The sequence below is a fragment of the Zea mays genome, chromosome 5, assembly GCF_902167145.1.
Source record: "Zea mays cultivar B73 chromosome 5, Zm-B73-REFERENCE-NAM-5.0, whole genome shotgun sequence".
NCBI classification, from domain to species: Eukaryota; Viridiplantae; Streptophyta; class Magnoliopsida; order Poales; family Poaceae; genus Zea; species Zea mays.
Genome location: NC_050100.1, coordinates 10748690 through 10774129, shown reverse-complemented (window position 1 = coordinate 10774129; position 25440 = coordinate 10748690). Strand labels below are relative to the sequence as shown.

The following is a 25440-nucleotide window of genomic DNA, read 5'->3' as shown; positions in this document are numbered from 1 at the left end:
ATAATTATGTAAATTTTAGCTCTCTAAATCACAGATTTAAGAAGTTGCTAAATGGTTTTTGGAGTAAAAAAATGTGAGTTCTTCAATAGTTCTCTAAATATAGGTTGTAATTTTGTTTTGTATCTATCCACATAAAAAATAAGTCACAAAAACTATATAATGCAGTCAACATTTTTGTTTAGAGAGTTGTTAAATGGTTGCCAAATGTAGAAAGAAAATGAGGTTAGATGATAAGTTGTTAAATTTAGAAAGTTTATTTAGAGAACTGTTGAAGAATAGTTTTCATGTTAACTACTTAAATTATTGATTTAGGAAGTCTTTTAGAGAACTACAGTTGCTCTAATCAGCTCCATCCCGCTCACTTGGGAAAAAAGAGAGGGGGTTTTCTGTCCAGTAATCGCATGTTTTTGTCAGAGGAATATCAGTGGGGCAGAGCGGATGGGCAAAAAAAGATTTGTCCGGGAACATGGCGCATTGTTGACTGTTGACGACACCCGGGGTCCGGGGACATGCCTCTCCTCCGTCCGTCCCCCGCCAGATTTGTGTTTGTCCCCATCCCCACTCCACAACTCCCCCACGCGGGCACGGGCAGGGCCGGCAGGCCGGCCGGCCAGGCAGTGCAACGAAATCCCAGAGACTGGCGAGTCGGCGACGCGCGCTCACAACTGCTCATCCACTGCCCGCGACCGTGCGGCCCCACCAACCCCGTAACCGAACGAGTTCACCAGACGTCTAGAGCACACGGCGGCACCCGTGGCTGAGGCCGGCGGACGGCAAGAGAGCCGCGAGCCTAGTGCGGTGCGGTGGTGGGGCTCCTCGGATAAGGATAGCAACGGGGCAACAACACAAGCCGCGGGACGGGATCGGCAACGCCGAGCGCGGCGACGGCGGGGTAGGGTGTGGGTGAGGCCGGGGAGCCAATGAATGCGCCGTCGCGCGTCGCCCGCAGGGTCGAGGGAAAAAAAACCATGGGGTTATTTTTATAGTGGCAGCGCACCTCTTCAAATCCAGCAAAATTCGATTCACTCGAATCCCGGCTGCTTTCTCCCTCGTCGCGAAAAGCCGCAAGCCAACAAAAACACATCAAAGCAGCGGCGGGAGAGCATAGAAGAGAGAGAGAGGATTGGCGGAAAAAAAAAGCGAGGAGGCATCCTCCTGAGTCCTGACCTCCTCTCTCTCTCTCTCTCTTCTCTGTCAAAAGGATTCTCGCGAAGGAGCAGGAGTGGTCGGTGGCCTGCGGCGCAGACCGCAGAGCATGTGAGAGCTGCGGCGGCTGGGGGGTGGAGCCTGGGATGGGCGTGGGAGGAGGCGGAGGGCAGGCCGCGGTGTCGGCGCCGGCGCCGGTGCCGGCGGAGGAGGCGGGGAAGGATGCGGAGGAGGGCGGCGGGTGGACCGTGAAGGCGAAGCTGATCGCCGCGGCGGTGCTGGTGTGGGTGCTGGGCTCCGCGGCGCTCTGGGTGTTCCTGCACTCCTACTTCCGCCACGCGGCGCTGCGCAAGGCGGAGGAGGCGCTCGTCAGCATGTGCGAGGAGCGCGCGCGCATGCTGCAGGACCAGTTCGCCGTCTCCGTCAACCACGTCCACGCCCTCGCCATCCTCGTCGCCACCTTCCACTACGAGAAGCACCCGCCCGCGCTCGACCAGGTCCGCCTCCCTCCCTCCCTCCCTCGCCGAGCTAGCTAGCTCGCTCGCTCCACCACCGAAACGAGCGAGAGCCTCGCGCGGCTTCTGCTTGCCTACTACGCCCACTGCTTCTTTCCTGCTGGTACTTGTGGGCGCGAGCTCTGGCTTTCCGCTCTGCGCGCGCAGTTAATTGCATGTCTCGCCGTCTCTGGAAATCCTTGCTGCTCCTCCCATTGCCATAACACCTCGACCATGTTACCATGTACTAGTACGTAGTAGTACCTGCTCTGCCTCTGCCTCTGCTGCTGCTTTCACTTCATTTAATTACTGTCAAGTCCATGGTTCCCTTGCGCGCAGACCATGCCACTTCTTAAATGGAGTTTTTCTCTACTTGGTTTTTTTATGTGCCCCTGCGGCCTGCGCGCAGTGCGCACGCGCGTAATTTGCCGATACAGATTACTGTTCGGCCGTTTTGTTTGTCGGCTGGAGGCTTTACTTTCGGTCGATTTGTTTGTTCTGCAGAACACGTTCGCGGACTACACCGCCAGGACGTCGTTCGAGCGGCCGCTGCTGAGCGGGGTGGCGTACGCGCAGCGGGTGGTGCACGCCGACAGGGAGGGCTTCGAGCGCCACCAGGGGTGGATCATCAAGACCATGAAGCACGAGCCGTCCCCGGCGCAGGACGAGTACGCGCCCGTTGTATACTCGCAGGAGACCGTCTCCTACATCGAGGGGCTCGACATGATGTCCGGCGAGGTCTGCGGCGACGTTTCCCGTTCGTTTCTTGCCGATGGGCTGCAGTTATTCTCTGCAGGTGTTGGTTCTGAACCTGGTTGCGTTTCTGTGGTGCTGCAGGAGGACCGTGAGAACATTCTGAGGTCAAGAGCATCGGGGAAGGCAGTTCTCACTCGACCATTCCGGCTCATGTCGAATCACCTGGGTGTCGTATTGACTTTTCCTGTCTATCATGCGGATCTTCCTTCTGATGCCAAGGAGGAGGATCGTGTTGCTGCCACCGCAGGGTGAGGTTTATCCCCGTTTTCCAATGAACTTCAGTTTGAGCCTCTTCTTTGTAGAACCCACTACCTGTGACTATTCAGATGCTGCAACATTTACATGACTTGAAAAGAAAGTGAGAATCCCACCAACCTTGGTTTTAGCACTTCTCCTATATGTCAGGTGCCAGAGTTTTTAATGATTTCAGGCAACACTCTTGTAGTAACTAATTAGTGTAAGTAAATTGTTGTTAATAAATCATTTTTTTGTCTTTGTCTGCTATAGAAATAATTGTTAATTCCCAACATGGATAAGATTTTCTTGGATCTATAAATTCTAATGTGTTTTTTTGTTCCCGAAACTGAAAATTGCAAAACGAACTGAATCTGCAATTTTAGTATAAAATATATGCAATAACTGTCGCCCGAAAAAAAATTCAGGCACTTGAATTTTAGCAAAACCCTTGTTTTAGTGGTGAAAGTGTATGGCGCTCATGCCGAAGCAGATGATTGTGACTCTAGAATCGAAAGTAAAAAACTAAAATTCAGGCACTTGGAAATTTTAGCAAATTTGACTACAGGAATGATCTTAAGTGTCATTTTGGTCAAAACCACCATAGTTTTACTTATGTCAGAAAATAAAAAGATTTAAATGCTGTCCACAGTTGGTATCTGAAGTTCATAATAGACAAATTTGAATTATTTTTAATTGTTTATTATATTTTGAGAATAATTTCGCTGCTTATTCAACAGATACCTTGGGGGAGCATTTGATGTAGAATCATTAGTGGAAAATTTGTTGAGGCAGCTAGCTGGCAATCAGGAATTGGTGGTAAATGTTTATGATGTCACAAACATTTCGAACCCTCTTGTCATGTATGGATCAGAAGTTCCTCTTGGCAACCCCTCACCATCGCACATCTGCATGCTAGATTTTGGTGATCCATTCAGAAAGCATCATATGGTTTGCAGGTAATGTGTGCATTTATTACTGATTTTCCTGATTTATTCTTGGGCACGTCTAATTGCATGTCCCATTGTCCATAATCTGAGCAGATACAGAAACAAGCCTCATGTCCCATGGTCTGCAATTTCTACCCCATCTGGTGTCTTTGTCATATGTATGCTTGTGGGGTACATCGCGGGTGCCGCTTGGAGTCGTTATGATAATGTTAAGGAAGATTGCCGGAAAATGGAGGAGCTGAAAAAACAGGCGGAAGCAGCCGATGTTGCTAAATCTCAGGTTTAAGCTAGTTTAATTTATTTGATGTTGTAAGTTTGAAGTTGCATTTCTCTGGAATCTGAAAGACTCTTGTTGTCAATGGTAGTTCCTTGCAACTGTTTCTCATGAGATCAGAACGCCCATGAATGGAGTTCTAGGTGAAGTTTTTTATCCTACTATACATTAAAGGGATGTCAACATAACTCATTCTTAGGAGCAAATGTGGTGATTTATCCTTTTCCTTGGTTTTCTAGGAATGCTTGATATGCTGTTAGACACTGACCTAACCTCAACTCAGAGGGATTTTGCACAAACCGCTCAAGTCTGTGGAAAGGCTTTAATATCGCTAATCAATGAAGTGCTTGACAGAGCGAAAATTGAAGCCAGAAAGTTGGATCTTGAATCTGTACCATTTGATCTGAGATCCATCCTTGATGATGTCATCTCATTATTTTCTTCAAAGTCAAGAGAGAAGGGAATTGAGGTTAGTTTTTAGTTCAATAACGCCTTTTTTTTTTGGCAAACCAGCACTGACAGTGACTACCTCTGATGACATAAAAGAAAGATACATGCAGTTAGCCTTGGGAGACTGCCTACATAGTACATGAAAAGAAAAAAAACTAAACTAAGGCCGGGCAGGCAAGAAAAAAACCGACACGCACGGCACACCACAGACATAACGCAAATAATTTGATAACACTTGTACCTACTACAAAAAACATCAGTCAAGCATTACGATTAACCTTGCATCATTTGCATCGGCATCTGTTAGATCCAATTTTCATAAATGGCTCTTCACCATTGTCATACATCCTGCATCTAAATTTTATTGTTCTGTCCTTACTAATTTTGTTTTACTCTGCAAACTGTAGCTTGATGTATATGTCTCTGAAAGAGTTCCCGAAATCTTGTTGGGTGATCCTGGAAGGTTTCGACAGATAATTACAAATTTAGTGGGCAACTCAATTAAGGTAAGTGTACATGACCTTTCACCTTTCCTCTCAAGCATGCTGCTATTGTTACTGCATTGCCTTTTGTGCGTATTTAGGGGAGAGTGGAGAAGGAGAGCTGATTGAGGGAGAAAATGCAGGGGGTAGGAGGAGGAAAAAGGTTGGTTCCAGTCAGCTGGCGGACCGAAGGAACCGCCCCTAACAGGGAGTTTCTTATTCCTTCGATGAAAAGGCCTCATATAGACTCGATCTCTTTTATAGACTAGGAGGCCCTCTGATAGATGAAAACTCTATAACAAAATAGAAACAATCTAGCTTTAGAAAAGAAACCAACTGATCTAGACTTCCCTGGAAATCCTCTTGCAATCCGGCCCGATCTCAACCACCCTGTTTTTAAAAAACTCGGCCGGTGCAGGAAAGACCGCCCCACGGTGTTTCGCTAAGAAGAGCTCAACCGGAGCTGCCTAGAAAAGTCACGAAAGCTGACCCCCTCATACATGGGTGGGGATCTGCTCCTGACGCCTGGGCCGGCAGCACTGGTACTGGGGCCCAACAAAGGCATTGACAACACATGTCTGCAAACAATGAGGGCCATTTTTATCTAGAGATAGAACAACTTAGTTTTAGCAAAATGTACTGCACTGCAGTGTTTACTTAGTACTCTGAAATTTGTGGCCAGCTTTAGTTTCTGATTGATATTTGCTTGCACTGACAGTTCACAGAACGGGGACATATTTTTGTACAAGTTCATCTGGCAGATCATTCAAATCTTGCAACAGAATCCAAAGTTGAGCCGGTGGCTAATGGGATGAATGGACATACAGATGAGAAAACTGCTGTAGCAACCAGTGTTTCTCTCAACACACTAAGTGGTTTTGAAGCTGCTGATAGCCGAAATAGTTGGGAAAACTTCAAGCTTTTGCTTTCTTATGAGAAAAATGAGATGCCCTATGAAAGTGTATCTGATAAAGTTACTCTTGTAGTAAGTGTGGAAGATACAGGAATAGGTATACCATTGGATGCACAAGCCAAGGTGTTCACACCTTTCATGCAGGCTGATAGTTCGACTTCCAGGACATATGGTGGTACTGGAATTGGATTGAGCATCAGCAAATGTCTTGTTGAACTAATGGGTGGTCAGATAAACTTTGTCAGCCGACCACATGTTGGGAGTACGTTCACATTTACTGCGGTTCTCAAAAGATGTGACAGAAGCGCTATTGGTGACAGTAAGCCTGTTATGTTGCATCCTCTTCCATCCAGTTTCAAAGGTTTATCTGCACTATTGGTTGATAGAAGACCAGTAAGAGCTACTGTAACTAAGTATCACTTGCAAAGGCTGGGAATTGCCTGTGATGTTGTTGCAACCATTGAACTGGCTCTTGGTGTGCTGTCCGGGAGAAATGGCAGTTCCCTAACCAGGTAGTCGTCTTGCCTACGTGCTCTCTAAAATTTAAAAATCCTGAAGTGATTTGAGGCATTGAGTTACCATTTTGAGGATGTAGTAATATCGTGGCATACTTGGCTGCTTGGATACTTAAATGCTTGTGACCGATCTTCAGAATTGATCAGTACTAATTTTCTTCATCATTTTAAAAGCTGCAAGATACATTAAAAACACACACAGTTACACACCTCAAGACTAAATTTTTATATCAATAGTGTAAGGAAAACTACAAATTGTTAATTTGGATTGCGATTGTCTGCCTGCAAGCCAGCGAGCTGTTGACTCCCTTATGGCCTTGCCCAAGCTAGGAACTTCGTGGTGCACGGTGGCGCATGCTAGGCCGCCAACACCCTTGCGCCATGCCTCACTGGCTTGCCAAGATTAGGATGCTAGCTAGTTGTTGCGCTCGGCACATAGTTATTGTGGTGCATCTAGGCAGTTAGAGAGAAATTTAGGAGAGGTCAGTGAATAGGAGAGATATGCGATAGAGAACTCTGTCTAATCGGTGTTGAACTGTGGTGTTGCGCGAGCGTAATAAGAGCTGCAAGCGGCATCTTTGAACTTGAATATATAGGCTGTTGAGTTAATTGTGCAGGTTTGTTTGCTGCTAATTACTTGAGTTGGATAAGAATTTAAGAAATGGCGACTTCGACTCCAACTTGAGTTATACACATATATACTACATACCCATACATAGGTTTCTCAAAATAGTTGGGTATATTTGGGAATACCCATGCATATACGTAGCTCTGCCCATGGTGTACTAGCTGGTCCACTTCTATTATAATTACCAAATTCGTTCTGTTGGATCTGCTTTCAGTTTGTATCAGTGCTTTGGCTGTAGTTCTCATTATGTTCTTGCGTGTTATTTATCTAGTTCAAACTTCACATATGGTAAATATTTCAGTGAAAATGCAGTTTTTGCTATATTAACCTGTAGAATTCAAATGTTTACTAAACTACTTTCGACATGCAATTTCACTAATTATTATCTGCATTTCTTTCGACATGCATTTTCTTTCGCTTTTCTTGGACCTAACTAAACTGTTTTCAAATTCATCATGCAGTATGAAGCAACCATGCATGTTATTGATCGAGAGTGATTCATGGGGCTTCAATATTGATGTTTCTTTACGATCTAGACTCCTGGAGATGAAGCAGAATGGTCACACACATGTATTACCCAAAATCATCCTTCTTGCAGCTGCAGAATCGGGCAAACTCAAAGAACACTATGCAGTTGATTCTGTGATCACGAAACCCCTGAAAGCAAGCGCACTTGCCGCTTGTCTGTTCCAAACACTTGGCATCAAACAGTCAAGCAACGAGAGAAGTGACAACTCAGGTTCTCTTTACGGGTTGCTTCTTGGCAAGAACATATTGGTGGTTGATGACAACAAGGTAAATCTTAGAGTGGCTGCTGGCACGTTAAAGAAATTTGGAGCAAAGGTGGAGTGCGTGGAGAGTGGAAAAGATGCCCTCGCCCTCCTACAGGTCCCATATAAGTTTCATCTTTGTCTCATGGACATTCAGATGCCCGAAATGGATGGGTGAGTTCTATACAAGCTTTGGGTCATGAACTTGAGCTTGTTTTCTCCCTTGTCATTCTCTGTTTTAAACCTGTATTCCACTACTTGGGACTCCAGGTTTGAGGCTACCAAGCAAATAAGGGCAATGGAAGCGAAGGCAAATGAGCAGGCAGTCGCCTGTGACAATTCAGAAATAGATGGTGCGACAAGGGCAGCAAGATGGCGCCTGCCTGTTCTTGCAATGACCGCCGATGTCATCCAGGCCACCCATGAAGAGTGCACGAAGTGCGGTATGGATGGGTACGTCACAAAGCCCTTCGAGGAGAAGCAGCTCTTCCAGGCGTTGCAGAAGTTCTTGGACCCCGGCATGTCCTGCTAACGCCGAAGTGATGCGTTGGAGGTGAGGCACTATTCTCCTCTATTCTGTAATTCCCTAACCTTGGCCGCAACCTGATCCCCAAGAAAGACCGTGCAGCGCGGGCTGCTCGTCGATCATGCCAGCGGGGAACAGCAGGCAGACAAGGCAGCACGCACCACGGGCCTTCGCTGGTCTGCCTGCCTGTGCAGGCGTCGTGTAAATGTATTGTATTTGCAGGGATACTGTTTACAGCGCTAGTATGCCCCGTGCCACAATGTCCGAGCTACCTGTGGCTGATGCACGTTGCGCATAGGTGGTTTTTTTTGTACAGCTTCCACCATTTTTGTGCTCCAGATCAGACCACCGAAGGAGGCAAGCATGCTCGCTGGTGCAGTGCAGCACTGGAAGGAAAACCTGACTTCCTGAGAGTAGATTTTTGCTGTTTAATTGCATTGGGATTTATGATGTATTATAATCAGATAAATGTGTGATGTAAGCTGGCGTAATTGGCCCAATGCATTTCCATTGTTATGGATGAGTTGAAATGGCATTGGTTAGACACTTAGACTACACTATTGGGTGTATGCCCTTCCACAGTTCCATTTTCCCTGCAAAATATCAAAATGTGCAAAGGGATAGTGGAATCATGGCTTGAATTATATGAATTTTCTTTGGTGTTTTTTTCCCGTATCGAAGCTCGACTATAACATTAGAAGAAAGCATCTGGAGGCATGTTTAAGTTTTGGTTATTACACACTATAAAATACAAGTGGTATTTAACATATTTCATTAAAGTTAAAACGTTTACTTTTTTCCTGAGTTGGAATAACATTAGTTTTGGGTTATTTTGGGAGTATGTAGTATATTCTGTGCTCATAACTTCGTACTCCCTCTATCCTAATATATAATTTATTTTAAACTTTTTAATTTTGTGTTCATATTCAGACATATATGATACACATATATTAAATATTATATAAATCAATTAACACTCTAAAACAAATACTATAAAACTTAAACCTTAAATCAATATATTCTGCAACCGTTTTCACTATCGTCTTTCTCGCTCCTGTTCCTATTTTCGATAAAAAGTATAGTAACGAAAATAGAAGAGGTGGTTTCTCATCTGTTCCCGTTTATTATCATCCCTAGCTCCATCGACCCTACTATTTGTCAAACAATTAAGCCCAGCTCCAGTTAGTTCAGTTACTGCATATTGCATATTCAGTTAAGTTACATGTCTGCATTTGAGTTAGTTAGTTCAGTTAGTCTATATTATCAGTCAAGGGTCGAGCTCCGATTTGTGGAGGCCGATGTCCTGTAGAATAGGTCCAGTTTGTTATCCACAACGGAGAACTCGCGCAGCGTGCGGCGTGGGGATGGACGCGCACTCGAGCACGTCGCGCGGCTTACTCGGTCAGCTTATTTTACTGCATGTACGTTCCACTTCTACTGTAATAAATAGAAGAAACAGAAAACGTCGTGAAGCTCTCGCGGCACAAAAACTCTGTCTCTCTTGGTTCCAGTTTTACAACTGTGTGTGAGCTGATAGTGAGTAGAGAGCTTCGTTCTCAACTCCGGTAGTTGTCCAGGTCAGATCCGACATGTGGTATCAGAGGCATGTCGCTTCCTCCTGAGCGCTCGCGCACGCCGCAGCGCCGCGGTCGTTCTCCACCCCGTCGTCCGAGGAACCGCGAGGTCGTCGTGGAGCGCCTTGTTCCAACGGCCGGTCCGACAAACTACCCCATGTTGACGAAGACGAATTACAACGAGTGGTCGTTGTTGATGAAAATCAAGTTAGAGGCCAGGTGTCTCTGGAACGCCGTCGATCCCGGCGAAGTCGAGTTCCACGTTGATCGCATGGCATTGGACGCGATCTGCAGCGCCGTCCCGCCGGAGATGGTGGCATCGATCGCCACCAAGCCATCGGCAAGAGCAGCCTGGAATGCAATCCGCACCATGCGTGTGGGTGATGATCGAGTGCGGAAGTCCAGTGCGCAGCGGGTGCGACGTCAGTATGAAGAATTGACGTTCAAGGACGGCGAGGGCGTTGAGGATTTCGCTCTGCGTCTCACCGGGCTCGTCAACCAACTCGCCATCCTTGGCGACCCGGAGGATCCTGCCAAGGTTGTCGAGAAGTACCTACGCATCGCGCGAAGTAGGTACAAACAACTTGTTATCTCCATGGAAACTCTGTTGGACATCTCTGCTCTCTCTGTTGAGGAAGTCACCGGAAGACTACTAGCGTCGGAGGATTCATCTGGTCCAGCACCGTCCCCAACCGATGGCAAACTGTTTTTGACTGAAGAACAGTGGCTGCAGCGATACAAGCTGAAGGAGGGTGAGAGCGGTCGCTCCAGTGGCGGTAACCGTGGTCGTGGCAGACGTCGTGGTGGCCGAGGAAGGGGCCATAACTGCGGGAACCGGAACCCACGGGAGACATCTGGTGGTTCATCCAGCAGGAACGGTGATGAATGTCACAATTGTGGCAAATCTGGCCATTGGGCCAGGGAGTGTCCAAGCCGAAAGAAGGAGCAGGCGCGCCAAGGTGGACAGGTGCACGTGGCTCAAGATGACGAACCAAGCCTCCTCCTCATTCATGGCAGCTCCATCAACACCATGCTGGAACCTGCGTCGAGCTCAGTTTCAACACCAGGGCATTGGGCAGAGGCTACCCCGTACACAACTTGTGTGCTATCGGGGTCATCCTCTGACGAAGTTCAATTGCAGGAGAAGAGTGTGCATGCTGTACTCGACGGCGACACGGATCGAGATCCATATCGATGGATTTTTGACACCGGAGCAACGAATCACATGACAGGATGCCGGGAGGTCTTCTCCGACCTTGACACGGGCGCCACGGGCATGGTGAAATTCGGCGACGACTCCGTCGCGCAAATTGAAGGTTGTGGCACCGTCCTCTTCAACTGCAAGAACGGGGAGCATCATGCACTCTTCAACACTTATTTCATACCCCGCCTCACTGCTAATATTATCAGTTGTGGTCAATTGGATGAGGTTGATTGTGAAATACTCATCAAGCGAGGGATGATGCGCGTCAGGGACCAACAACATCGTCTTCTTGCCAAAATCCATAGGGGGCCGGGGCGCCTGTATGTGCTTGACATCGTGGTCGCTCGACCAGTGTGCCTGGCGACGCGAGCTGAAGAGGATGCCTGATGTTAGCATTCACGCTTTGGGCACACCAACTTTGCTGCGCTGAGGAAGATGGCCAGAGATGGGTTGGTTCAAGGCCTGCCTGCTCTGACTCAAGTTGAACAACTCTGTGATGCTTGCATCGCAGGGAAGCATCGGCGTGCCCCCTTTCCGACGCAGGTGCAAGGACGCTCCGAGCACCCACTTGACCTGCTCCACGGTGACATTTGTGGGCCGATCACCCCTGCCACTCCAAGTGGCAATCGCTATTTTCTACTCCTCGTCGACGACTTCAGCCGCTTCATGTGGGTGGTGCTCCTGGGGTCCAAGGACCTCGCTTCAACGGCGATCAAGCGAGTCCAGGCGGCTGCTGAACGCAAGTGCGGAAGAAAGCTTCTCGCCCTCCGTACCGATCGGGGGGGAGAGTTTACGTCGCGCCACTTCAATGAGTACTGCGCCGAGCTCGGCGTCGAACGTCAGCTGACGGCCCCGTACACCCCACAACAGAACGGGGTCGTTGAAAGGAGGAACCAGACCGTGGTGGCTATGGCGAGAAGCATGATCAAGGCGAAGAGCCTCCCAGGCACGTTCTGGGGGGAGGCTGTTAATACCGTCGTTTACATCCTGAACTGAACCACAACTCGAGGAACAGGCGGCAAGACACCGTACGAGCTCTGGGTTGGGACCACGCCAGCGGTGCACCACCTCCGGACCTTTGGTTGTGTGGCGCACGTGAAGAACATCGGTCCAAATCTGAAGAAACTCGAAGATAGGAGCAGACCGATGATATTTGTGGGATATGAACCCGGGAGCAAGGCGTACAGGGTCTATGATCCGACCACAAGGCGTGTGCACATCAGCCGTGATGTCATCTTTGACGAAATGGCCAAATGGAGATGGGAAGACGATCAGATGGTGAACCACAGTGATGACTTCGCAGTGGAGTACATGACGATAGTGCATCATGAGCCAATGACTAGGCTCCAATCTCAGCACGGTGCGACGTCGCACTCGCCCACACCTTCTTCGGTGGCTCCTATAACACCTGCGGTGACTGCGACGCCAGCCGTGGAGTTTGTGTCACCGCCGACTGTTGTGGATGAAGACCTGGACGCAGACCACGATGCGGATGTGCCCCTCAGATTCCGCACCATGTCTGATGTCTTCGGACAGTCGATGGCTCTAGGACTGTCACATGGTGAACTGAATGAAGACTTGATGCTGGCAAACTCTGATGACCCAATCAGCTTTGAGCAGGCTCAGCAGCACGACTGCTGGAAATTGGCCATGTTGGATGAGATGACATCCATCGAAGCCAATGGTACCTGGGAGCTGGTGAATCCGCCGCCTCGTTCTCGGCCGATCGGACTTAAGTGGGTCTTCAAGACGAAGAGAGACGCGGCGGGCATCGTCACCAAGCATAAGGCCCGCCTCGTCGCGAAAGGCTATGTACAGCGCCACGACATCGACTACTCGGAGGTGTTTGCTCCGGTTGCTCGCCTAGAGTCTGTACGTCTCCTACTCGCTCTGGCGGCGACTGAAGGATGGGTCGTGCATCACATGGATGTGAAATCGGCATTCCTCAATGGTGAACTGAAGGAGGAAGTTTTCGTTACACAGCCACCGGGGTTCGTCGTCGCCGGCAAAGAGCACATGGTGATGCGCCTCGACAAGGCGCTGTATGGACTTCGTCAGGCTCCACGCTCCTGGTATGCCAAGCTGGATACTTCATTGACATCTCTTGGTTTCAGACGCAGTGCATTTGAGCATGCAGTTTACACCCGGGGGAGGCTGCAACAACGACTGATTGTCGGCGTGTATGTCGACGATCTAGTGATCACTGGTGCAGACCCTGTCGAGCTCAACCAGTTCAAGAGAGAGATGATGAACACGTTTCAGATGAGCGACTTGGGGTTACTCAGTTACTATCTCGGACTAGAGGTGTGTCAGACCGAGACAGGCATCACCATCAGCCAGGGAGCATACGCAACGAAGATCTTGGAGGGAGCAGGACTCTCCACTTGCAATCCCAGCACAACCCCCATGGAATCCCGATTGAAGCTCAGTAAGTTCAGTACCAGCCCACTAGTTGATCCTACTCAGTACAGGAAGATCGTTGGAGCCCTACGGTTTTTGGTAAACACACGTCCAGATTTGGCGTATGCAGTTGGATACTGAAAGGGAATTAGACTTACATCTAGTCCCTAATTAATTTTGGTGGTTGAATTGCCTAACACAAACAATTGGACTAACTAGTTTGCCCAAGTGTATAGATTACACAGGTGTAAAAGGTTCACACTCAGCCAATAAAAAGACCAAGTTTTGGATTCAACAAAGGAGCAAAGTGGGAACCGAAGGCCCTCTGGTCTGGGAGCACCGGACTGTCCGGTGTACACCGGACAGTGTCCGGTGCACCACCGGACAGTGTCCGGTGCACCAGAGGACTCCAACTCGAACTCGCCACATTCGGGAATTTCCAGAGGCACTCGCGCTATAATTCACCGGACTGTCCGGTGTACACCGGACAGTGTCCGGTGCGCTAAGGAGGAACGGCCTCAGGAACTCGCCAGCTTCGGGAAACTCCAACGGTTAGTCCGCTATAATTCACCGGACTGTCCGGTGTGCACCGGACTGTCCGGTGCAACTCCGGAGCAACGACTATCTCCGCGCCAACGGCTACCTGCGGCGCATTAAATGCGCGCGCAGCGCGCGCAGAAGTCAGGCGCGCCCATACTGGCACACCGGACAAGGAACAGTAGATGTCCGGTGTGCACCGGACACCCAGGCGGGCCCACAAGTCAGAAGCTCCAACGGTCAGAATCCAACGTCAGTGATGACGTGGCGGGGGCACCGGACATGTCCGGTGTGCACCGGACTTTCCGGTGCGCCATCGAGCAGACAGCCTCCCAACGACCACTTTTGGTGGTTGGGGCTATAAATACCCCAACCACCCCACCATTCATTGCATCCAAGTTTTCCACTTCTCAACCACTTACAAGAGCTAGGCATTCAATTCTAGACACACCAAAGAGATCAAATCCTCTCCAATTCCACAAAAGGCTTTAGTGATTAGCGAGAGAGATTTGTCGTGTTCTTTTGAGCTCTTGCGCTTGGATTGCTTCTTTTCTTTCTCACTTGTTCTTGAGATCATAACTCCATTGTAATCAAGGCAAGAGGCACCAATTGTGTGGTGGCCCTTGCGGGGAAGTTTTGTTCCCGGCTTTGATTTGAGAAGAGAAGCTCACTCGGTCCGGGGGACCGTTTGAGAGAGGGAAGGGTTGAAAGAGACCCGGCCTTTGTGGCCTCCTCAACGGGGAGTAGGTTTGAGAGAACCGAACCTCGGTAAAACAAATCTCCGTGTCTCACTTGCTTATTCGTTTGGGATTTGTTTTTCACCCTCTCTCGCGGACTCGTTTCTTTATTACTAACACTAACCCGGCTTGTAGTTGTGTTTATATTTGTAAATTTCAGTTTCGCCCTATTCACCCCCCCTCTAGGCGACTATCAATTGGTATCGGAGCCCGGTGCTTCATTAGAGCCTAACCGCTCGAAGTGATGTCGGGAGATCACGCCAAGAAGGAGATGGAGACCGGCGAAAAGCCCACTACAAGCCACGGGAGCACTTCATCGGAAGAGTCCCGCACCAAAAGGAGGGAGAAGAAGAAGAGCTCCTCCAACAAAGGGAAGGAGAAGAAATCTTCTTCTCACCACAAAGAGAAGAAGGAAAAATCTTCTTCCCACAAGCCGCATCGAAGCGGGGACAAACAAAAGAGGATGAGGAAAGTGGTCTACTACGAGACCGACACTTCATCAACATCGACCTCCGACTCCGATGCACCCTCCGTAACTTCTAAACGCCAAGAGCGTAAGAAGTTTAGTAAGATCCCCTTACACTACCCTCGCATTTCTAAACATGCACCTTTACTTTCCGTCCCATTAGGCAAACCACCAACTTTTGATGGTGAAGATTATGCTAGGTGGAGTGACTTAATGCGATTTCATCTAACCTCACTCCACAAAAGTATATGGGATGTTGTTGAGTTTGGTGCACAGGTACCGTCGGTAGGGGATAAAGACTATGATGAGGATGAGGTGGCCCAAATCGAGCACTTCAACTCTCAAGCGACAACGATACTCCTCGCCTCTTTAAGTAGAGAGGAGTATAACAAAGTGCAAGGGTTGAAGAGCGCCAAGGAAGTTTGGGATGTGCTCAAAACCGCGCACGAGGGAGATGAGCTCACCAAGATCACCAAGCGGGAAACGATCGAGGGGGAGCTCGGTCGGTTCCGGCTTCGCAAAGGGGAGGAGCCACAACACATGTACAACCGGCTCAAGACCTTGGTGAACCAAGTGCGCAACCTCGGGAGCGTAAAGTGGGATGACCACGAAGTGGTTAAGGTTATTCTAAGATCTCTTATTTTCCTTAACCCTACTCAAGTTCAATTAATTCGTGGTAATCCTAGATATACTAAAATGACCCCCGAGGAAGTAATCGGGCATTTTGTAAGTTTTGAGTGCATGATCGAAGGCTCGAGGAAGATCAACGAGCTTGATGATCCCTCCACATCCGAAGCTCAACCCGTCGCATTCAAGGCGACGGAGGACAAGAAGGAGGAGCCTACACCAAGTCGACAACCAATAGACGCCTCCAAGCTTGACAATGAGGAAATGGCGCTCGTCATCAAGAGCTTCCGCCAAATCCTCAAGCAAAGGAGAGGGAAAGACTACAAGTCCCGCTCCAAGAAAGTTTGCTACAAGTGTGGTAAGCCCGGTCATTTTATTGCTAAATGTCCATTATCAAGTGATAGTGACAGGGGCGATGACAAGAAAGGGAGAAGAAAGGAGAAGAAGAGGTACTACAAGAAGAAGGGCGGCGATGCCCATGTTTGTCGGGAGTGGGACTCCGACGAAAGCTCAAGCGACTCCTCCGACGACGAGGACGCCGCCAACATCGCCGTCACCAAGGGACTTCTCTTCCCCAACGTCGGCCACAAGTGCCTCATGGCAAAGGACGGCAAAAGGAAGAAGGTAAAATCAAGATCCTCCACTAAATATGAAACCTCTAGTGATGAAAATGCTAGTGATGAGGAGGATAACTTGCGTACCCTTTTTGCCAATCTTAACATGGAACAAAAATAAAAATTAAATGAATTAATTAGTGCTATTCATGAAAAGGATGACCTTTGGATTCCCAAGAGGACTGTCTAATTAAAGAAAACAAGAAACATGTTAAGGTTAAAAATGCTTATGCTCTAGAAATTGAGAAATGTGAAAAATTATCTAGTGAGCTAAGCACTTGCCGTGAGATGATTGACAACCTTAGGAATGAAAATGCTAGTTTAAATGCTAAGGTTGATTCACATGTTTGTAATGTTTCAATTTCTAATCCTAGAGATAATAATGATGATTTGCTTGCTAGGATTGAAGAATTAAACATTTCTCTTGCTAGCCTTAGAGTAGAAAATGAAAATTTAATTGCTAAGGCTAAAGAACTAGATGTTTGCAATGCTACCATTTCCAATCTTAGAGATAAAAATGATATTCTTCATGCTAAGATTGTTGAACTTAATTCTAGCAAACCCTCTACATCTATTGTTGAGCATGTATCTATTTGTACTAGATGTAGAGATGTTGATATTAATGCTATTCATGATCATATGGCTTTAATTAAACAACAAAATGATCATATAGCAAAACAAGATGCTAAAATTGCCGAGCACAACTTAGAAAATGAGAAATTTAAATTTGCTCGTAGCATGCTTTATAATGGGAGACGCCCGGGCATCAAGGATGGCATTGGCTTCCAAAGGGGAGACAATGTCAGAATTAGTGCCCCTCCTAAAAGATTGTCCAACTTTGTTAAGGGCAAGGCTCCCATGCCTCAGGATAACGAGGGTTACATTTTATACCCTGTCGGATATCCCGAGAGCAAAATTAGGAGAATTCATTCTAGGAAGTCTCACTCTGGCCCTAATCATGCTTTCATGTATAAGGGTGAGACATCTAGCTCTAGGCAACCAACCCATGCTAAGTTGCCTAGAAAGAAAACTCCTAGTGCATCAAATGATCATAATATTTCATTTAAAACTTTTGATGCATCGTATGTTTTGACTAACAAATCCGGCAAGGTAGTTGCCAAATATGTTGGGGGCAAGCACAAGGGGTCAAAGACTTGTGTTTGGGTACCCAAAGTTCTTGTGTCTAATGCCAAAGGACCCAAAACCATTTGGGTACCTAAAGTCAAGAACTAAACTTGTTTTGTAGGTTTATGCATCCGGAGGCTCAAGTTGGATACTCGACAGCGGGTGCACAAACCACATGACTGGGGAGAAAAAGATGTTCTCCTCATATGAGAAAAACCAAGATCCCCAAAGAGCGATCACATTCGGGGATGGAAATCAAGGTTTGGTCAAAGGTTTGGGTAAAATTGCTATATCTCCTGACCATTCCATTTCCAATGTTTTTCTTGGTGATTCTTTAGATTACAATTTGCTTTCCGTATCTCAATTATGTCAAATGGGCTACAACTGTCTATTCACTGATGTAGGTGTCACTGTCTTTAGAAAAAGTGATGATTCAATAGCATTTAAGGGAGTGTTAGAGGGTCAGCTATACTTGGTAGATTTTGATAGAGCTGAACTCGACACTTGCTTAATTGCTAAGACTAACATGGGTTGGCTCTGGCACCGCCGACTAGCTCATGTTGGGATGAAGAATCTTCATAAGCTTCTAAAGGGAGAACACATTTTAGGACTAACAAATGTTCATTTTGAGAAAGACAGGATTTGTAGCGCATGCCAAGCAGGAAAGCAAGTTGGCTCTCATCATCCACATAAGAACATAATGACGACCGACAGGCCACTGGAGCTCCTACACATGGACCTATTCGGCCCGATTGCTTACATAAGCATCGACGGGAGTAAGTACTGTCTAGTTATAGTGGATGATTATTCTCGCTTCACTTGGGTATTCTTTTTACAGGAAAAATCTCAAACCCAAGAGACCTTAAAGGGATTCTTGAGACGGGCTCAAAATGAGTTCGGCTTAAGGATCAAGAAAATAAGAAGCGACAACGGGACGGAGTTCAAGAACTCTCAAATTGAAGGCTTTCTTGAGGAGGAGGGCATCAAGCATGAGTTCTCTTCTCCCTACACGCCACAACAAAATGGTGTAGTGGAGAGGAAGAATCGAACTCTATTGGACATGGCAAGGACCATGCTTGATGAGTACAAGACTTCGGATCGGTTTTGGGCCGAGGCGGTCAACACCGCTTGCTACGCCATCAACCGGTTATATCTACACCAAATCCTCAAGAAGACATCATATGAACTCCTAACCGGTAAAAAGCCCAACATTTCATATTTTAGAGTCTTTGGTAGCAAATGCTTTATTCTTATTAAAAGAGGTAGAAAATCTAAATTTGCTCCTAAGACTGTAGAAGGCTTTTTACTTGGTTATGACTCAAACACAAGGGCATATAGGGTCTTTAACAAGTCCACTGGACTAGTTGAAGTTTCATGTGACGTTGTGTTTGATGAGACTAACGGCTCTCAAGTAGAGCAAGTTGATCTTGATGAGATAGGTGAAGAAGAGGCTCCATGCATCGCGCTAAGGAACATGTCCATTGGGGATGTGTGTCCTAAGGAATCCGAAGAGCCTCCAAATGCACAAGATCAACCGTCCTCCTCTACGCAAGCATCTCCACCGACTCAAAATGAGGATGAAGCTCAAGTTGATGAAATAGAAGATCAAGCAAATGAGCCACCTCAAGATAATGGCAATGATCAAAGGGGAGATGCAAATGAGGAAGACAAGGAGGATGAAGAACAAAGGCCGCCACACCCAAGAGTCCACCAAGCAATCCAACGAGATCACCCCGTCGACACCATCCTCGGCGACATTCATAAGGGGGTAACTACTCGATCTCGTGTTGCACATTTTTGTGAACATTACTCGTTTGTTTCCTCTATTGAGCCACACAGGGTAGAGGAAGCGCTACAAGATTCGGATTGGGTGGTGGCGATGCAAGAGGAGCTCAACAACTTCACTAGAAATGAGGTATGGCATTTAGTTCCACGTCCTAACCAAAATGTTGTAGGGACCAAATGGGTCTTCCGCAACAAGCAAGATGAGCATGGTGTGGTGACAAGGAACAAAGCTCGACTTGTGGCCAAGGGATACTCCCAAGTCGAAGGTTTGGATTTCGGTGAAACTGAAAGGGAATTAGGCTTACACCTAGTCCCTAATTATTTTTGGTGGTTGAATTGCCCAACACAAACATTTGGACTAACTAAGTTTGCCCAAGTGTATAGATTACACAGGTGTAAAAGGTTCACACTCAGCCAATAAAAAGACCAAGTTTTGGATTCAACAAAGGAGCAAAGTAGGAACCGAAGGCCCTCTGGTCTGGGAGCACCGGACTGTCCGGTGTACACCGGACAGTGTCCGGTGCACCACCGGACAGTGTCCGGTGCACCACCGGACAGTGTCCGGTGCACCAGAGGACTCCAACTTGAACTCGCCACCTTCGGGAATTTCCAGAGGCACTCGCGCTATAATTCACTGGACTGTCCGGTGTACACCGGACAGTGTCCGGTGCGCCAAGGAAGAGCGGCCTCAGGAACTCGCCAGCTTCGGGAAACTCCAACGGCTAGTCCGCTATAATTCACCGGACTGTCCGGTGTGCACCGGACTGTCCGGTGCAACTCCGGAGCAACGGCTACCTCCGCGCCAATGGCTACCTGCGGCACATTAAATGCGCGCGCAGCGCGCGCAGAAGTCAGGCGCGCCCATACTGGCACACCGGACAGCAAACAGTACCTGTCCGGTGTGCACCGGACACCCAGGCGGGCCCACAAGTCAGAAGCTCCAACGGTCAGAATCCAACGACAGTGATGACGTGGCAGGGGGCACCGGACTGTCCGGTGTGCACCGGACTGTCCGGTGCGCCATCGAACAGACAGCCTCCCAACGGCCACTTTTGGTGGTTGAGGCTATAAATACCCCAACCACCCCACCATTCATTGTATCCAAGTTTTCAACTTCTCAACCACTTACAAGAGCTAGGCATTCAATTCTAGACACACCAAAAGAGATCAAATCCTCTCCCAACTCCACAAAAGCATTAGTGACTAGTGAGAGTGATTTGCCGTGTTATTTTGAGCTCTTGCGCTTGGATTGCTTCTTTTCTTTCTCACTTGTTCTTGTGATCAAAGTTCCATTGTAATCAAGGCAAGAGGCACCAATTGTGTGGTGGCCCTTGCGGGGAAGTTTTGTTCCCGGCTTTGATTTGAGAAGAGAAGCTCACTCGGTCCGAGGGACCGTTTGAGAGAGGGAAGGGTTGAAAGAGACCCGGCCTTTGTGGCCTCCTCAACGGGGAGTAGGTTTGCGAGAACCGAACCTCGGTAAAACAAATCCGCGTGTCACACTCTTCATTTGCTTGCGATTTGTTTTGCGCCCTCTCTCGCGGACTCGTTTATATTTCTAACGCTAACCCGACTTGTAGTTGTGTTTATATTTGTAAATTTCAGTTTCGCCCTATTCACCCCCCTCTAGGCGACTATCAATTGGTATCAGAGCCCGGTGCTTCATTAGAGCCTAACCGCTCGAAGTGATGTCGGGAGATCACGCCAAGAAGGAGATGGAGACCGGCGAAAAGCCCACTACAAGCCACGGGAGCACTTCATCAGAAGAGTCCCGCACCAAAAGGAGGGAGAAGAAGAAGAGCTCCTCCAACAAAGGTAAGGAGAAGAAATCTTCTTCTCACCACAAAGAGAAGAAGGAAAAATCTTCTTCCCACAAGCCGCATCGAAGCGGGGACAAACAAAAGAGGATGAGGAAAGTGGTCTACTACGAGACCGACACTTCATCAACATCGACCTCCGACTCCGATGCGCCCTCCGTAACTTCTAAACACCAAGAGCGTAAGAAGTTTAGTAAGATCCCCTTACACTACTCTCGCATTTCTAAACATGCACCTCTACTTTCCGTCCCATTAGGCAAACCACCAACTTTTGATGGTGAAGATTATGCTAGGTGGAGTGATTTAATGCGATTTCATCTAACCTCACTCCACAAAAGTATATGGGATGTTGTTGAGTTTGGTGCACAGGTACCGTCGGTAGGGGATAAAGACTATGATGAGGATGAGGTGGCCCAAATCGAGCACTTCAACTCTCAAGCAACAACAATACTCCTCGCCTCACTAAGTAGAGAGGAGTATAACAAAGTACAAGGGTTGAAGAGCGCCAAGGAGGTTTGGGATGTACTCAAAACCGCGCACGAGGGAGACGAGCTCACCAAGATCACCAAGCGGGAAACGATCGAGGGGGAGCTCGGTCGGTTCCGGCTTCGCAAAGGGGAGGAGCCACAACACATGTACAACCGGCTCAAGACCTTGGTGAAACAAGTGCGCAACCTCGGGAGCGTAAAGTGGGATGACCATGAGGTGGTTAAGGTTATTCTAAGATCTCTTATTTTCTTTAACCCTACTCAAGTTCAATTAATTCGTGGTAATCCTAGATATACTAAAATGACCCCCAAAGAAGTAATCGGGCATTTTGTAAGTTTTGAGTGCATGATCGAAGGCTCGAGGAAGATCAACGAGCTTGATGATCCATCTACATCCGAGGCTCAACCCGTCGCATTCAAGGCGATGGAAGAAAAGAAGGAGGAGTCTACCCCAAGTCGACAACCAATAGACGCCTCCAAGCTTCACAATGAGGAAATGGCGCTCGTCATCAAGAGCTTCCGCCAAATCCTCAAACAAAGGAGAGGGAAAGATTACAAGTCCCGCTCCAAGAAGGTTTGCTACAAGTGTGGTAAGCCCGATCACTTCATTGCTAAATGTCCATTATCAAGTGATAGTGACAGGGGCGACGACAAGAAAGGGAGAAGAAAGGAGAAGAAGAGGTACTACAAAAAGAAGGGCGACGATGCCCATGTTTGTCGGGAGTGGGACTCCGACGAAAGCTCTAGCGACTCCTCCTCCGACGACGACGCCGCCAACATCGCCGTCACCAAGGGACTTCTTTTCCCCAACGTCGGCCACAAGTGCCTCATGGCAAAGGACGGCAAAAGGAAGAAGGTAAAATCAAGATCCTCCACTAAATATGAAACCTCTAGTGATGAAAATGCTAGTGATGAGGAGGATAACTTGCGTACCCTTTTTGCCAATCTTAACATGGAACAAAAAGAAAAATTAAATGAATTAATTAGTGCTATTCATGAAAAGGATGACCTTTTGGATTCCCAAGAGGACTGTCTAATTAAAGAAAACAAGAAACATGTTAAGGTTAAAAATGCTTATGCTCTAGAAGTAGAAAAATGTGAAAAATTATCTAGTGAGCTAAGCACTTGCCGTGAGATGATTGACAACCTTAGGAATGAAAATGCTAGTTTAAATGCCAAGGTTGATTCACATGTTTGCAATGTTTCAATTCCCAACCCTAGAGATAATAATGATGATTTGCTTGCTAGGATTGAAGAATTGAACATTTCTCTTGCTAGCCTTAGAGTAGAAAATGAAAATTTAATTGCTAAGGCTAAAGATTTTGATGTTTGCAAAGTTACAATTTCCGATCTTAGAGATAAAAATGATATTCTTCATGCTAAGATTGTTGAACTTAATTCTTGCAAACCATCTACATCTACCATTGAGCATGTCACTATTTGTACTAGATGTAGAGATGTTGATGTTAATGCTATTCATGATCATATGGCTTTAATTAAACAACAAAATGATCATATAGCAAAACTAGATGCTAAAATTGCCAGGCACAACTTAGAAAATGAGAAATTTAAATTTGCTCGTAGCATGCTTTATAATGGGAGACGCCCGGGCATAAAAGATGGCATTGGCTTCCAAAGGGGAGACAATGTCAAAATTAGTGCCCCTCCTAAAAGATTGTCCAACTTTGTTAAGGGCAAGGCTCTCATGCCTCAGGATAACGAGGGTTACATTTTATACCCTGCCGGTTATCCCGAGGACAAAATTAGGAAAATTCATTCTAGGAAGTCTCACTCTGGTTCTAACCATGCTTTTATGTATAAGAGTGAGACATCTAGCTCTAGGCAACCAACCCGTGCTAAGTTGCCTAAGAAGAAAACTCCCAGTGCATCAAATGATCATAATATTTCATTTAAAACTTTTGATGCATCTTATGTTTTGACTAACAAATCCGGCAAGGTAGTTGCCAAATATGTTGGGGGCAAGCACAAGGGGTCAAAGACTTGTGTTTGGGTACCCAAAGTTCTTGTGTCTAATGCCAAAGGACCCAAAACCATTTGGGTACCTAAAGTCAAGAACTAAACTTGTTTTGTAGGTTTATGCATCCGGGGGCTCAAGTTGGATACTCGACAGCGGATGCACAAACCACATGACAGGGGAGAAAAAGATGTTCTCCTCCTATGAGAAAAACCAAGATCCCCAACGAGCTATCACATTCGGGGATGGAAATCAAGGTTTGGTCAAAGGTCTTGGTAAAATAGCTATATCTCCTGACCATTCCATTTCCAATGTTTTTCTTGTAGATTCTTTAGATTACAATTTGCTTTCTGTATCTCAATTATGTCAAATGGGCTACAACTGTCTATTCACTGATGTAGGTGTCACTGTCTTTAGAAGAAGTGATGATTCAATAGCATTTAAGGGAGTGTTAGAGGGTCAGCTATATCTGGTAGATTTTGACAGAGCTGAACTCGACACTTGCTTAATTGCTAAGACTAACATGGGTTGGCTCTGGCACCGCCGACTAGCCCATGTTGGAATGAAGAATCTTCATAAGCTTCTAAAGGGAGAACACATTTTAGGACTAACAAATGTTCATTTTGAGAAAGACAGGATTTGTAGCGCATGTCAGGCAGGAAAGCAAGTTGGAGTCCATCATCCGCATAAGAACATAATGACGACCGACAGGCCACTTGAGCTTCTACACATGGATCTATTCGGCCCGATCGCTTACATAAGCATCGGCGGGAGTAAATACTGTCTAGTTATTGTGGATGATTATTCTCGCTTCACTTGGGTATTCTTTTTACAGGAAAAATCTCAAACCCAAGAGACCTTAAAGGGATTCTTGAGACAGGCTCAAAATGAGTTCGGCTTGAGGATCAAGAAGATAAGAAGCGACAACGGGACGGAGTTCAAGAACTCTCAAATCGAAGGCTTCCTTGAGGAGGAGGGCATCAAGCATGAGTTCTCTTCTCCCTACACGCCACAACAAAATGGTGTAGTGGAGAGGAAGAATCGAACTCTACTGGACATGGCAAGAACCATGCTTGATGAGTACAAGACACCGGATCGGTTTTGGGCCGAGGCGGTCAACACCGCTTGCTACGCCATCAACCGGTTATATCTACACCGAATCCTCAAGAAGACATCATACGAACTCCTAACCGGTAAAAAGCCCAATATTTCATATTTTAGAGTCTTTGGTAGCAAATGCTTTATACTTGTTAAAAGAGGTAGAAAATCTAAATTTGCTCCTAAGACTGTAGAAGGCTTTTTACTAGGATATGATTCAAACACAAGGGCATATAGAGTCTTTAACAAGTCCTCGGGACTAGTTGAAGTTTCTTGTGACGTTGTGTTTGATGAGACTAACGGCTCTCAAGTAGAGCAAGTTGATCTTGATGAGATAGGTGAAGAAGAGGCTCCATGCATCGCACTAAGGAACATGTCCATTGGGGATGTGTGTCCTAAGGAATCCGAAGAGCCTCCAAATGCACAAGATCAACCTTCCTCCTCCACGCAAGCATCTCCACCAACTCAAAATGAGGATGAAGCTCAAGTTGATGAAGAAGAAGATCAATCAAATGAGCCACCTCAAGATGACGGCATAAATCAAGGGGGAGATGCAAATGATCAAGACAAGGAGGATGAAGAACCAAGACCGCCACACCCAAGAGTCCACCAAGCAATCCAACGAGATCACCCTGTCGACACCATTCTCGGCGACATTCATAAGGGGGTAACTACTCGATCTCGTGTTGCACATTTTTGTGAACATTACTCTTTTGTTTCCTCTATTGAGCCACACAGGGTAGAGGAAGCACTCCAAGATTCGGATTGGGTGGTGGTGATGCAAGAGGAGCTCAACAACTTCACTAGAAATGAGGTATGGCATTTAGTTCCACGTCCTAATCAAAATGTTGTAGGAAC

General features: G+C 47.0%; 1 protein-coding gene across 3 annotated transcripts; it reads left to right on the top strand.

Annotated features, from left to right (window-relative positions):
- The first annotated feature begins 859 nt into the window (after nt 1–859).
- Nucleotides 860–8803, top strand: LOC732835 (histidine kinase). Of its 3 annotated transcripts, none has more exons than XM_008646077.3 (12): nt 860–1643; nt 2145–2378; nt 2478–2644; nt 3371–3589; nt 3674–3860; nt 3946–3997; nt 4094–4323; nt 4712–4810; nt 5505–6211; nt 7304–7786; nt 7883–8165; nt 8241–8803. In XM_008646077.3, the coding sequence occupies exons 1-11, from the start codon at nt 1293–1295 to the stop codon at nt 8142–8144; spliced, it is 2991 nt and encodes a 996-aa protein (XP_008644299.1). In that variant the 5' UTR covers nt 860–1292; the 3' UTR covers nt 8145–8165; nt 8241–8803.
- The last annotated feature ends 16637 nt before the right edge of the window (nt 8804–25440 follow it).

What these genes read in the sequence shown, in the direction of transcription:
- LOC732835 (XM_008646077.3), top strand. Translation starts at nt 1,293, where the DNA reads ATGGGCGTGGGAGGAGGCGGAGGGCAGGCCGCGGTGTCGGCGCCGGCG. An exon ending in CCGATGTTGCTAAATCTCAG is followed by an intron (nt 3,861 to 3,945) that starts GTTTAAGCTAGT and finishes TGTCAATGGTAG; the next exon opens with TTCCTTGCAACTGTTTCTCA. An exon ending in GCCCATGAATGGAGTTCTAG is followed by an intron (nt 3,998 to 4,093) that starts GTGAAGTTTTTT and finishes TTGGTTTTCTAG; the next exon opens with GAATGCTTGATATGCTGTTA.